Source organism: Bombina bombina, chromosome 1 (assembly GCF_027579735.1).
Source record: "Bombina bombina isolate aBomBom1 chromosome 1, aBomBom1.pri, whole genome shotgun sequence".
Classification (NCBI taxonomy): domain Eukaryota; kingdom Metazoa; phylum Chordata; class Amphibia; order Anura; family Bombinatoridae; genus Bombina; species Bombina bombina.
The window spans coordinates 535,306,185-535,321,907 of record NC_069499.1 but is presented as its reverse complement, the minus strand read 5'-3'; the positions used below and the strand labels follow the sequence as shown (position 1 = coordinate 535,321,907).

General features: G+C 38.0%; 1 protein-coding gene across 1 annotated transcript in view; it reads right to left on the bottom strand.

Moving 5' to 3' along the window:
• Positions 1 to 305: 305 nt before the first annotated feature.
• The window catches only part of ADAM23 (ADAM metallopeptidase domain 23), a 292,223-nt gene continuing 276,805 nt past the window's right edge, over positions 306 to 15,723 (bottom strand). The window contains exon 25 of the mRNA XM_053698649.1: positions 306 to 458. Coding sequence (XP_053554624.1) covers positions 364 to 458 — 95 coding nt within the window. The 3' untranslated portion in view covers positions 306 to 363. The remainder of the gene's footprint in view (positions 459 to 15,723) is intronic.

Genomic DNA, 15,723 nt, shown 5'->3' with positions numbered 1-15,723 from the left:
TGAATTAAAGTTTGAAAACCTTTTTCATTTCATAAGATAAAATATTGTCTCTATAAATGTTTTTTTTTAATGAAAGGCTGCATTTTACAAGAAAAAGTCAGTTTTGCCATTGTCGACAATTTAAGTATATTTCCAGGTTAATGAAACAAAAGAAAAATTCATTTTATGCCCCACATTTTCCCAGACAGGAGAGGGTCAACACGGCATGAGCAAATCACATGACAAGGACACGGTCAAATCACATGACTGTCACGGTCATCACCACATGACACAAAGCCAATGGACACGTACACAAAAGGCTCAGACACACAAACTATTACCTCACACAGTAGGCACCAAACACAAAACTTAACAAAATAATGCTTACTCAATTCCCCACCCTGTGCCTCCAAATATCACCCCCAGAGCCAGAATGGTCCCTGCCACTGCACCTATAAGTCTGTTAGTGGCCATGCTCACTGCGTGAAGGGAAAAGATAAAATGTATATTTGGATGTGTTTAGCATATTAGGTTCAATAACAAGTCTACTATCTCTATTTGAATTTACAAAAGTCTGCACTTTAGCATACTCTGCACTCCATAATAGGAGAAACTGTTGACAAAGGCAGTCCTTTAGGACCACAAACAGATCTAAATCAAAGAATGTCTCTGAACTATCTGATATCTGAACTGGATAATCCTGCACTTAAGCAGGATGATTCTGAAATTCTGGTATATTTGAGGCCCTAAATGATTTACTTGCCAGGGTAAATATATATCAGCCTTTGTTAGTGAGTGCTCTTTAAAAATGGAAATTATAGTTCCCTTGTATCATATGATATAAGACCAAACAATATCACCAATAAAAATCCTGATATATATTTATTAAAAAATATAAATTTAATCCAATTTAAGCAATAATGAGCTTGTCAACCTTCAGCTATAACTTTCTCTTATGAGTGTAAATATACCACAAGTATAGTAAGTAAGTTAGACCATGATTTGCAGAAAATGTTGTAATTGTGTTTATACCTTGGAAGCCATGTTAGTTCCTGGGGCAAGTAAAATATTTAAAACTTGTAATGCCATTCTAAAATACTTTAAAACTGTGTATTTAGCTATCAACTGCATTGTGTAAAACTACAGGTCACTTTAGTAATTATGCAAAACTCTTTAAAATGTATAAAGATAAATATTTTTTAAAACGTGGATTCCTACCCTTAAAGGGATATTTACTAACAACTGATTTGAGCTGTAAACGCCATAGCTATTAAACAGTTTTCAGTACCTGCTATGATCACGTTCTAAAAAATAATTATTTTTCTTTATTTTTAAAAAAAATGAGAAGAGCACCACCTAGAACATAGTATAACAAATATTTATTGGCTCATTAGGTGCTGCAAGCTACAATTTTAACTATTCTTGTCACTATAATCTGTATAACCCACATCGCTGAGCTGCCTGCTCTATATCCATATGCTGTTTTAAGTAATTGTCCTTGTCAATTACATAGAATGATATTTACCTTACAAATTATAAACCCTACACAATGTTAACTATCTTAGAGTTCGATTACAAGCTGAGCTCTATCGTTTGAGCGAGAGCGGCGGTATTAGCTTTTCATGGCTGCTTGCGGGCAAGTTAAATTCCGCTCGTATTACAAGATGAGAGTAAATGCGAACGAGTGAGTGCAATCGTGTTTTACACTAGAATGATTATAGCGACTTCAGAGCTCTGGTTAACTTTTTTACATAAGTCCAAAATGTGTCACAAAACACATCAAAAATACATCGAAAAGTACACAGTTACACTCTTATTAACACTAATAAAAAAATTGTGCAATAAAAAGTTATAAGGGCTCAAAGATATAAGGTCTCAGGCATGCAAAGGGATTTAACATAGAAATACATGCATACACATGTCTAAATATGTATATATATGTTTATATGTGTGTACATATGTAGTTATGTATTTATATGTGTATATATGTATTTATGTATTTATATGTGTATATATGTATTTATGTATTTATATGTGTATATATGTATTTATGTATTATATGTGTATATATGTATTTATGTATTTATATGTGTATATATGTACTTATGTATTTATATGTGTATATATGTATTTATGTATTATATGTGTATATATGTATTTATGTATTATATGTGTATATATGTATTTATGTATTAATACGTGTGTATATGAATTGACAGACACATATACAGATATAAACATATATATGTAGAAGTTTTCTACAGATATAAACATATATATGTGTGCATTCGAACCCTTTGCAGTCAAGTAGATAAAAACATGAAAGATCATATTTATGCAATATTCATATTTAATAGTGTTATACAATGTATTTAATGTAAATATTTCACATTTCTATATTCTGCACATAGGGGAAAATTTTCTATGTATTTTAAATAGATAATCATATCTATCTATCTATCTATCTATCTATCTATCTATCTATCTATATATATATATATATATCTGTATAAATCTATACCTATATAAATAATGTGTATATAGGTATAAGTGTATATTTGTGCAGAAATCCATCAGATATATATTTAAATAAGTAAGTATACCGCTGTTGTCTTGCACATATTTTTGTTAGGTTTTATTTAAACAAATAAAGAAGATTGTTTTACAGCTAAAGGATCACCTATCATCATTTGTATATACTACTTTTTCTTCTGAGCCTGGAGGAGCCCGGAGAGTGTGTGCGGATCAAAGCTGTAGACCCAGGCATGTAAAGTGAGCTGATACAAAGTATTAAAGCAATGAATTCATCCAGGTGATATCTCCAGGAAAGAACCCGGAAGTAGAGCAGCCGCGGCAAGAGCCGCATACAGTGATAGTTGGTGTCTGAAGGTGCAGAAGTGGAGGTCGGGTGCCAAATCTGGCAAAAGCTGGATTGTGCGGGAGAGAATCCAACCCCAGGTAAGAGCCAGTGAGGCACCGCTAAGGGGAGTACGCTCAGCGCTCCTGATTGTAAGGAGTGAGTTTTGGCAAAGATACCCGTTTCCCTCTTCTATATATGTTTGTAAGCTGCATATTGTAAAAGGACGTTGATATGTGAGATAAACCTGGGATTGCATCTCCTTGTATGTGTAGTGATACAGAACACTGACTGCGCTTACTGAATATATTTAAATATCTCTTTAAGAATAAATAGAACATAATAAAACATAATCTTCTATGTGCAGAACATTAGATTATAAAATGTGCAATATTATCTTCTTATTTTGCGCTTTTAAATAACCGCAATCATGTTTAAGCGACTTGTGAGTGATCGGCTTTTTTTTCAACTTTTTTGACTCAATTGAAGTCTATGGGGGAATGCGATTTTGCGTTTGCGACTTCTTAAAGTCTATTTTTTAGCGTGAATTTGCAAACGCGAAAGTGCAAACTTTTTACTTTCAACTTGTAATATGAGCGTGAATTGACAACCATAACCCCCCCCAATTCTAGCAGTTTTAACGCACAAGCACAAGCACAAACTACCACTCAACTCATAATCATAATAGAGAGGCTGCTGGAACCCAGGCACCCTATGCCTTGTGAGTTACTAATTTTGTATTGCAGCTATATCCTTACGCTAAACCAGCTTTATTCCATAATAGAATTCTATAAATGGTCCAACATCATATTTGGCGATATATTACTAGTAGCCAAGCACAGTTTAGCGTGTCATTAGAAGCAACTGTATATTGCTGCCTGATGAGTTGGTATCAATAAATCTTGAAAGGCGGTTTAGGCACAATGCAATTTTCTGATCAATAAAATGGTTTCTCAGACAGAAGTAAGACAATATTAGCCATTTACCTTTCAATCAAGAAAGCAATGTTGCTATCAATACTTCGTTACAATGTGCATTAAGGGCAACCAATAATAATCGTTTTTCTTCAACCTCCAGAAAGCTAGTGTTTTATGAGATATTGTGCAGTAGTTTCTATATTTAGATTAAAAAATAGTATAAAATCAATTTAAACATGTTAAAGAAATTTAAGGAAAAACAAATTTCTTCTTTAAGTATTGTCAGGATGATTTAGAATCATCTTTTAGAGCCATATTTTAAATGAATTAATGATACATTTTTTAAAATTGTAATCATTGTTTATAAGTTGCTATTTTAGAAAATAGCTATAATACATTATTAGAATTGTTTCTTACTGATTGCAAATCTACAATTTATCGCACCTGTTTGCACATTAAATTTCGCCAGAAGTAAACTTTTTGCGTGCGTCGGGTAGCACACGTATTACAAGTTGAAATTAGAAATGTTCCCCCGAATATTGCGACTGTGTTAACGTATTCTCCCATAGACTTCAATGGAAAGCAAAACGTGGAAAAAAACACCTTTACCCGAGTGCAAACCCAATTGCATTTACTCAAGTACGCTAACCCAACATGAAATATATATATATATATATATATATATATATATATATATATATATACTGTATGTATGTATATATATATATATATATATATATATCATATATTTTTGGTAAAAACATAATTTATGCTTACCTGATAAATTTATTTCTCTTGTAGTGTATCCAGTCCACGGATCATCCATTACTTGTGGGATATTCTCCTTCCCAACAGGAAGTTGCAAGAGGATCACCCACAGCAGAGCTGCTATATAGCTCCTCCCCTCACTGCCACATCCAGTCATTCGACCGAAACAAGCCGAGAAAGGAGAAACCATAGGGTGCAGTGGTGACTGTAGTTTAATTAAAATTTAGGCCTGCCTTACAAGGACAGGGCGGGCCGTGGACTGGATACACTACAAGAGAAATAAATTTATCAGGTAAGCATAAATGATGTTTTCTCTTGTTAAGTGTATCCAGTCCATGGATCATCCATTACTTGTGGGATACCAATACCAAAGCTAAAGTACACGGATGATGGGAGGGACAAGGCAGGAACTTAAACGGAAGGAACCACTGCCTGTAGAACCTTTCTCCCAAAAACAGCCTCCGAAGAAGCAAAAGTATCAAATTTGTAAAATTTTGAAAAGGTATGAAGCGAAGACCAAGTCGCAGCCTTGCAAATCTGTTCAACAGAAGCCTCATTTTTAAAGGCCCAGGTGGAAGCCACAGCTCTAGTAGAATGAGCTGTAATCCTTTCAGGGGGCTGCTGTCCAGCAGTCTCATAGGCTAAACGGATTATACTCCGAAGCCAAAAGGAAAGAGAGGTTGACGAGGCCTTCTGACCTCTCCTCTGTCCAAAGTAAACAACAAACAGGTTAGATGTTTGACGAAAATCCTTAGTAGCTTGTAAGTAAAACTTCAAGGCATGCACTACGTCTAGATTATGCAAAAGACGTTCCTTCTTTGAAGAAGGATTAGGACACAATGATGGAACAACAATCTCTTGATTGATATTCTTGTTAGAAACTACCTTGGGTAAAACCCAGGTTTTGTACGCAGAACTACTTTATCTGAATGAAAGATCAGACAAGGAGAATCACAATGTAAGGCAGATAACTCAGAGACTCTTCGAGCCAAGGAAATAGCCATCAGAAACAGAACTTTCCATGATAGAAGTTTGATATCAATAGAATGAAGGGGTTCAAACGGAACCCCTTGAAGAACTTTAAGAACCAAGTTTAAGCTCCATGGAGGAGCAACAGGTTTAAACACAGGCTTAATTCTAACTAAAGCCTGACAAAATGCTTGAACGTCTGGAACTTCTGCCAGACGCTTGTGTAAAAGAATAGACAGAGCAGAAATCTGTCCCTTTAAAGAACTATCTGATAATCCTTTGTCCAAACCCTCTTGGAGGAAGGACAATATCCTAGGAATCCTAACCCTACTCCATGAGTAATTCTTGGATTCACACCAATGAAGATATTTACGCCATATCTTGTGATAAATTTTCCTGGTGACAGGCTTTAGTGCCTGTATTAAGGTATCAATGACTGACTCGGAGAAGCCACGCTTTGATAGGATCAAGCGTTCAATCTCCATGCAGTAAGTCTCAGAGAAATTAGATTTGGATGGTTGAAAGGACCTTGTATTAGAAGAGGCAGAGTCCATGGTGGAAATGATGACATGTCCACTAGGTCTGCATACCAGGTCCTGCGAGGCCACGCAGGCGCTATCAAGATCACCGATGCTCTCTCCTGTTTGATTTTGGCAATCAGTCGAGGGAGCAGAGGAAACAGTGGAAACACATAAGCCAGGTTGAAGAACCAAGGCGCTGCTAGAGCATCTATCAGTGCCGCTTCTGGGTCCCTGGACCTGGATCCGTAACAAGGAAGCTTGGCGTTCTGGCGAGACGCCATGAGATCCAGTTCTGGTTTGCCCCAACGGTGAACCAATTGAGCAAACACCTCCGGATGTAGTTCCCACTCCCCCGGATGAAAAGTCTGACGACTTAGAAAATCCGCCTCGCAGTTCTCTACGCCCGGGATATGGATCGCTGACAGGTGGCAAGGGTGAGTCTCTGCCCAGCGAATTATCTTGGAGACTTCTGACATCGCTAGGGAACTCCTGGTTCCCCCTTGATGGTTGATGTAAGCCACAGTCGTGATGTTGTCTGACTGAAATCTGATGAAACTCAGTGTTGCTAACTGAGGCCAAGCTAGAAGAGCATTGAATATTGCTCTTAACTCCAGAATATTTATTGGGAGGAGTTTCTCCTCCTGAGTCCATGAACCCTGAGCCTTCAGGGAATTCCAGACTGCACCCCAACCTAGAAGGCTGGCATCTGTTGTTACAATTGTCCAATCTGGTCTGCGAAAGGTCATACCCTTGGACAGATGGACCCGAGATAACCACCAGAGAAGAGAATCTCTGGTTTCCTGATCCAGATTTAGTAGAGGGGACAAATCTGTGTAATCCCCATTCCACTGACTGAGCATGCATAATTGCAGCGGTCTGAGATGCAGGCACGCAAATGGCACTATGTCCATCGCCGCTACCATTAAGCCGATTACTTCCATGCACTGAGCCACCGTGGGGCGCGGAATGGAGTGAAGAACACGGCAAGCATTTAGAAGTTTTGCACACCCATGCGACCTCAGAAATGCCAGGACTATGTCTGTATGAGACTTGGCAATTTGAAAGCTTGACGCCTGTATCAGGATGTCGTCTAGATAAGGAACCACCGCTATGCCTCGCGGTCTTAGAACCGCCAGAAGTGAGCCCAGAACCTTTGTAAAAATTCTTGGGGCTGTAGCTAACCCGAATGGAAGAGCTACAAATTGGTAATGCCTGTCTAGAAAGGCAAACCTCAGGAACCGATGACGATTCTTGTGAATCAGAATGTGAAGGTAGGCATCCTTTAAGTCCACTGTGGTCATGTACTGACCCTCTTGGATCATGGGTAAAATGGTCCGAATAGTTTCCATCTTGAATGATGGAACTCTGAGGAATTTGTTTAAGATCTTTAGATCCAAAATGGGTCTGAAGGTTCCCTCTTTTTTGGGAACCACAAACAGATTTGAATAAAAACCCTGTCCTTGTTCCGTCCGCGGAACTGGATGGATCACTCCCATTACAAGGAGGTCTTGCACGCAGCGTAGGAATGCCTCTTTCTTTATCTGGTTTGCAGATAATCTTGAAAGATGAAATCTCCCTTGTGGGGGAGAAGCTTTGAAGTCCAGAAGATATCCCTGAGATATGATCTCCAACGCCCAGGGATCCTGAACATCTCTTGCCCACGCCTGGGTGAAGAGAGAAAGTCTGCCCCCTACTAGATCCATTGCCGGATAGGGGGCCGCTCCTTCATGCTGTCTTGGAGGCAGCAGCAGGCTTCCTGGCCTGCTTGCCTTTGTTCCAGGACTGGTTAGGTTTCCAGGCCTGCTTGGATTGAGCAAAAGTTCCCTCTTGTTTTGAAGCAGAGGAAGTTGATGCTGCACCTGCCTTGAAATTTTGAAAGGCACGAAAATTAGACTGTTTGGCCTTTGATTTGGCCCTGTCCTGAGGAAGGGTATGACCCTTACCTCTAGTAATGTCAGCAATAATTTCTTTCAAACCTGGCCCGAATAAGGTCTGTCCCTTGAAAGGAATGTTGAGTAATTTAGACTTTGAAGTCACGTCAGCTGACCAGGATTTAAGCCAAAGCACCCTACGCGCCTGGATGGCGAATCCGGAATTCTTAGCCGTTAGTTTAGTCAAATGAACAATGGCATCAGAAACAAATGAGTTAACTAGCTTAAGTGTTCTAAGCTTGTCAATGATTTCAGTCAATGGAGCTGTATGGATGGCCTCTTCCAGGGCCTCAAACCAGAACGCCGCCGCAGCAGTGACAGGCGCAATGCATGCAAGGGCCTGTAAGATAAAACCTTGTTGAATAAACATTTTCTTAAGGTAACCCTCTAATTTTTTATCCATTGGATCTGAAAAAGCACAACTGTCCTCAACCGGGATAGTGGTACGCTTTGCTAAAATAGAAACTGCTCCCTCCACCTTAAGGACTGTCTGCCATAAGTCCCGTGTAGTGGCGTCTATTGGAAACATTTTTCTAAATATAGGAGGTGGGGAAAAAGGCACACCGGTCTATCCCACTCCTTACTAATAATTTCTGTAAGTCTTTTAGGTATTGGAAAAACATCAGTACACACCGGCACTGCATAGTATTTATCCAGTCTACACAATTTCTCTGGCACTGCAATTGTGTCACAGTCATTCAGAGCAGCTAATACCTCCCCAAGCAATACACGGAGGTTCTCAAGCTTAAATTTAAAATGAGAAATCTCTGAATCAGGTTTCCCCGAGTCAGAGATGTCACCCACAGACTGAAGCTCTCCGTCCTCAGGTTCTGCATATTGTGACACAGTATCGGACATGGCTCTTACAGCATCTACGTGCTCTGTATCTCGTCTAACCCCAGAGCTATCGCGCTTGCCTCTTAATTCAGGCAATCTAGCTAATACCTCTGACAGGGTATTATTCATGATTGCAGCCATGTCCTGCAAAGTAATCGCTATGGGCGTCCCTGATGTACTTGGCAACATATTAGCGTGCGTCCCTTGAGCGGGAGGCGAAGGGTCCGACACGTGGGGAGAGTTAGTCGGCATAACTTCCCCCTCAACAGAACCCTCTGGTGACAATTCTTTTATAGATAAAGACTGATCTTTACTGTTTAAGGTGAAATCAATACATTTAGTACACATTCTCCTATGGGGCTCCACCATGGCTTTTAAACATAATGAACAAGTAGTTTCCTCTGTGTCAGACATGTTTATACAGACTAGCAATGAGACTAGGAAGCTTGGAAAACACTTTAAACCAAGTTAACAAGCAATATAAAAAACGTTACTGCGCCTTTAAGAAAAACAAATTTTTACAAAATTTGAAATAACAGTGAAAAAAGGCAGTTACAATAACGAAATTTTTACAGTGTATGTAACAAGTTAGCAGAGCATTGCATCCACTTGCAAATGGATGATTAACCCCTTAATACCAAAACGGAATAATAAATGACAAAAACGTTTTTAAAAACCAGTCACAACAACTGCCACAGCTCTACTGTGGCTGTTACCTTCCTCAAACACGACTTTTGAAGCCTTTTGAGCCCTTCAGAGATGTCCTGTATCAAGCAGAGGGAAGCTGAAGTCTCTGTCTGTAATTTTTGCTGCGCAAAAAAGCGCTAAAATAGGCCCCTCCCACTCATATTACAACAGTGGAAAGCCTCAGGAAACTGTTTCTAAGTAAAAATCAAGCCAGCCATGTGGAAAAAAACTAGGCCCCAATAAGTTTTATCACCAAACATATATAAAAACGATTAACATGCCAGCAAACGTTTTATATTGCACTTTTATAAGAGTATGTATCTCTGTTAATAAGCCTGATACCAGTCGTTATTAAATCACTGCATTTAGGCTTAACTTACATTAATCCGGTATCAGCAGCATTTTCTAGCAAATTCCATCCCTAGAAATGTTAACTGCACATACCTTATTGCAGGAAAACCTGCACGCCATTCCCCCTCTGAAGTTACCTCACTCCTCAGAATATGTGAGAAAGGCAGTGGATCTTAGTTACTTCTGCTAAGATCATAGAAACCACAGGCAGATTCTTCTTCTAAATACTGCCTGAGAAAAAATAGTACGCTCCGGTACCATTTAAAAATAACAAACTTTTGATTGAAGAAAGAAACTAACTATAATACACCACTCTCCTCTTACTACCTCCATCTTTGTTGAAAGTTGCAAGAGAATGACTGGATATGGCAGTGAGGGGAGAAGCTATATAGCAGCTCTGCTGTGGGTGATCCTCTTGCAACTTCCTGTAGGGAAGGAGAATATCCCACAAGTAATGGATGATCCGTGGACTGGATACACTTAACAAGAGAAATATGTATCTATACATATATATATATATATATATATATATATATATATATATATACATATATAGGATTAGCTATTTAAGAATAGAACAAAATCCCCTATGCAAAGAAAATTGGAATGTTTACAGTATATACATAGTTAAACACTTTATTAAATATGAATATTGCATAAATATAATTATTCATGTTTTCAGCTACTTAACTGCAAAGGTTTCCAGTGCACTTATATATGTCTATATACTGTATGTATATATATATATTTATATGTTCATATGTGTATATATATGTCTGTAAATACATATATACACATATAAATCAAGTAAGGAGAGCGAGAAGCCAGACACCTTAGTTAAAAAGTCCAAATTTTTAATGGTCAAATTAAAAGCTTTAACAGGATTCAGTAGAAATAGTCTGACATGTTTCGGCCAATGGCCTTAATCTTAGACAATAATTCTGTGGAGAAAACCGCCAACATTTAAAAGCAGTACTTGAATCCTATTGGATGCTCAAAATTGTAATCAATGTATAACAGCTGTGATTACATGTATAGGAGCTGGAAGAGCAAACGGTAACTAAATAACTAATTAATCAAAAGTTAATTTATATACATAACAGTTACATGTTAATAACACATGCAATATACAAAATACAACAATCAAAGAGCAAAATATCAGGTTCCCAGACATTGTTTGTTACAAATGGTTAGATCATTAAAATATACTCAGCATATAAATCAACCTATTTCACACTATACTGTATAGTGTTTAGATGAGGCATATGTCTATAAACGTATACATACACATGCACACATATTTTTCTTATTGAATATAGGAACCAAAAAATCCATATGTACACACATAAGCATATTTATACATAAATAGACATATTTAGACATGTATGTATCTCTATCGTAAAGCCCTTTGCAGCTGAGACCTCATATCTTTGAGCCCTTATTGAGCAATAATGTTTAAATAATTTTTATTAGACAGTGTTATAATGAGTCTAACTGTACAGTGAGATGGATTTTTGATGTTCTTGTGTAACTTTTTTGACTTGCGTAACAGTTAACCATAGCTAACCCGACATGTGTTAAATTCAATTGTGCTCAAGTGAACACGTTTACTTTTAACTTTGAATACGAGCTACTTTCAACACACGCAAAGAGCCAGGATAAACCCCTTATCGCTTGTGCGCAACAGTTATCGCACCACTCATAATTTAGCCTCTAATAGGCACTAAATATTTCATAAAGCAAAAACTAGATACCATCTTTAACACATAATTGCTTATAAGAGGAGTTTGGAAGACTCGTTTGGCCCTGTGCAAGTTAAGCTGGAGATAAAGGATGTTTTATTATTATTAGTAGTAATAGTACAGCACCGGAACAGCAGGGTATTAAAAATGGCTATGCACCACCTACACCAAGTTCTGGTGTCATTACTCAGGTGCTGCAACATTTTAAATTGTAACTATTAAGCAAAACCCTACCTATATTCTCCTGCAGAGAGTTCTTCAGACACTCCACAGGAAAGACTTGGTCATAGTCTGCCAAAATGTGCAAAGTTATTCCTGAGATTCTCACATTTTGACTGTAATTGCAAATCTTCAGAACATTCCATGCTAATTAAAGCCAAGTTTTTGAAGTACATGCCATTTTTTTTATTTATTTTTTTGCTATTAGAATGTTGATAAGTAAGTACCAACACTCAAAGTAGTACATTTTACATTAACAGACAGGATAACTATAAGTTCCTGTGGGTGGAAGCCTTACATTATAACCTTGTTAGAGGTCCTCTTATTGTTTAAATAATTTTACTGATATTAGAGCCATATTTATATCTTGGGAGTTTGCCAAAGCCCTCACAGTTATTCTACCTTACACAGGCTACATGGCATTCTTTCTAAATATTGTTTTTTTCTAATGACTATAAGTGCAGGTATTAAGTGACTTATCACTCAGCTTGGATATCACAGTATTACTCTAAACAATTGCTGAGCTAAAGACACCTAAAACACACAAGAGCTTAAAGGGACACTGGACCCAAATTATTTCTTACATGATTCAGATAGAGCCTGACATTTTAAGCAACTTTCTAATTTACTCCTATTATCAAAGTTTCTTCATTCTCTTGGTATCTTTACAAGAATGTAAGTTTAGATGCCGGCCCATTTTTGGTGAACGACCTGGGTTGTTCTTGCTGATTGGTGGATAAATTCATCCACCAATAAAAAAGTGCTGTCCGGAGTCTGAACTAAAAAAAAGCTTAGATAGCAAGAACAAAGAAAAATTGAAAATAGGAGTAAATAAGAAAATTGCATGCTCTATCTAAATCACAAAAGAAAAAAAATTGGGTTCAGTGCCCCTTTTTTAATCTGGCACCATCTTATTGTAGAGGGGACAAATCACCAGTTGCTCTGTCAACAATAAAGAAAAGAGTGTTTGCCTCTGTTACTCTTGGTTAAACAGCCTCCAATGATAAGGTAAACAAACTAAAAGAAAGAAAAGGGGGGGGGGGTATGACAAAGAGCTGAGAGAAGAATGCTTATAGACAGGAAGTCAGTGAAAGAGGAAAGGAAAGCAATCGACATGGAGGAAAGATATAACCGAGAAACTGTTGGTGGGAAGCAAGGACAGGATATTCTAGTGTAACTATAATTAACAGCTTTCTTATTCCAAGGATGACAGACAATATAAAATATCTGTTATAGCTGTGATATCAAAGCCCCCTGATATAACTATAGGAATGTAGACTTAACTGCAGACTGATATATCTTTGGTGTACACAGAGTAGTATACTATTAAAAAGTTTACTATACCTTTAAACTGCAGAGTCTGACATACCTCTAATATGGAGAGTCCGGTAAAGCTCTAATATGCAGATCCTAAATTACTTAAATATGTAAAGCCTAATATATCTGTGATAGATAGGCAGAGTCTACAATGATTGTGGGCAATTCCATGCTATCTATCTTTGTACCATTTATCATAGCTTTAATGTTTTGATAATAACTACTACAAAGTATTTGGAATATGCACTGAAATTCTAATTAGAAAAAAACAACATAATTTATGTAAGATAAATTAATTTATTTCATGGTGGCAAGAGTCCATGAGCTAGTGACGTATGGGATATACATTCCTACCAGAAGGGGGCAAAGTTTCCCAAACCTCAAATGCCTATAAATACACCTCCCACCTCACTCATACCTCAGTTTAACGTATAGCCAAGTTAGTGAGGTGTAAAAGGAGTAAAACCATAAAAAAAGAGGAACAGGATAAATAAATAGTGATGTCGCGAACCTAAAATTTTGCGTTCGCGAACGGCGAACGTGAACTTCCGCAAAAGTTTGCGAACCGGTGAACTGGGCGAACCGCCATAGACTTCAATAGGCAGGCGAATTTTAAAACCCACAGGGACTCTTTCTGGCCACAAAAGTGATGGAAAAGTTGTTTCAAGGGGACTAACACCTGGACTGTGGTATGCCGGAGTGGGATCCATGGCAAACTCCCATGGAAATTTACATAGTTGATGCAGAGTCTGGTTTTAATCCATAAAGGGCATAAATCACCTAACATTCCTAAATTGTTTGGAATAACATGCTTAAAACATCAGGTATGATGTTGTATCGTTCAGGTACTGTAAGGTTTTTTTTTTTTTTAAATGTACACTACTGTTTTAGCAGATATGACTTGCACTGGTGTGACACTGTGCCCTGGCAGGACCTGGAACGCACACGTATGAGGGAAACTGACTGCTATTATTTCACAGTAAAAAAAGGTTGTTTTTTTTTTTAAATGTATGTACACTACTGTTTTAGTAGATATGACTTGCACTGGTGTCACACTGTGCCCTGGCAGGACCTGGAGCGCACACGTGTGAGGGAAACTGACTGCTATTATTTCACAATAAAAAAGGTTGTTTTTTTTTTAAATGTATGTACACTACTGTTTTAGCAGATATGACTTGCACTGGTGTGACACTGTGCCCTGGCAGGTCCTGGAACGCACACGTGTGAGGGAAACTGACTGCTATTATTTCACAATAAAAAAGGGTTGTTTTTTTTAAATGCATGTACACTACTGTTTTAGCAGATATGACTTGCACTGGTGTCACACTGTGCCCTGGCAGGACCTGAGACGCACACGTGTGAAGGAAACTGACTGCTATTATTTCAAATTAAAAAAAGGTTTTTTTTTTTTTAAATGTATGTACACTACTGTTTTAGCAGATATGACTTGCACTGGTGTGACACTGTGCCCTGGCAGGACCTGGAACGCACACGTGTGAGGGAAACTGACTGCTATTATTTCAAATTAAAAAAAGGTTGTTTTTTTTAAATGTACACTACTGTTTAAGCAGATATGACTTGCACTGGTGTCACACTGTGCCCTGGCAGGCCCTCAATCGCACACGTGTGAAGGAAAATGACTGCTATTATTTCAAATTAAAAAAAGGTTGTTGTTTTTTTTTAAATGTACACTACTGTTACACCAGATATGAGTGGTGGCACTGGGCAAGTGGGCACAGTATACGCTGTGAGCCTGAGCTGGCAGGCAGGCTGCAATTAGATTACACAGGGAAAAAAAAAAGCAGACTGATGTTCTAGCCCTAAAAAGGGCTTTTTGGGGTGCTGTCCTTACAGCAGAGATCAGATGAGTCCTTCAGGACTGTAGTGGACACTGAATACACTAGCCTAGCTATCAATTTCCCTATTAAATCAGCAGCAGCTACACTGTCCCTCCTCTCACTAAGAATGCAGGCTCCGAATGAATCTAAAATGGATGCTGTCCAGGAGGTGGGAGGGTCTGGGAGGGAGTGTCTGCTGCTGATTGGCTGGAATGTGTCTTGTGACTGTGAGCTACAGGGTCAAAGTTTACTCAATGATGACGAATAGGGGGCGAATCGAACATTGCATATGTTCGCCGTCCGCTGCGAACGCGAACATGCTATGTTCGCTGTGAACAATTCGCGACAACACTATAAATAAATTGCTTTATATAAAAAATTATAACCCCCCCCAAAAATTAAGTGGGTCTCATGGACCCTTGCCACCATGAAAGAAATGAATTTATCAGGTAAGTTCTTACATAAATTTTGTTTTCTATCATATAGGTGGCAAGAGTCCATGAACTAGTGACGTATGGGATATAATACCCAAGATCTGGAAGTCCACGAGTCACTAGAGAGGGAGGGATACAATAAAAACAGCTATTTACACTGAGAAACTAAATCCAAAAAAAAAAATTCTTAAAAAAAATTTAAAAAAACTCAAATCATAGGCACTAGAATCAAACTGAGACAGCTGCCTGAAGAACCTTTCTGCCAAAAGCTGCTTCCGGAAAAGCAAACACATAAAAATGGTAAAATGTAGTAAATGTATGCAAAGAAGAGTTGCTGCTTTGCAAATTTGATCAAC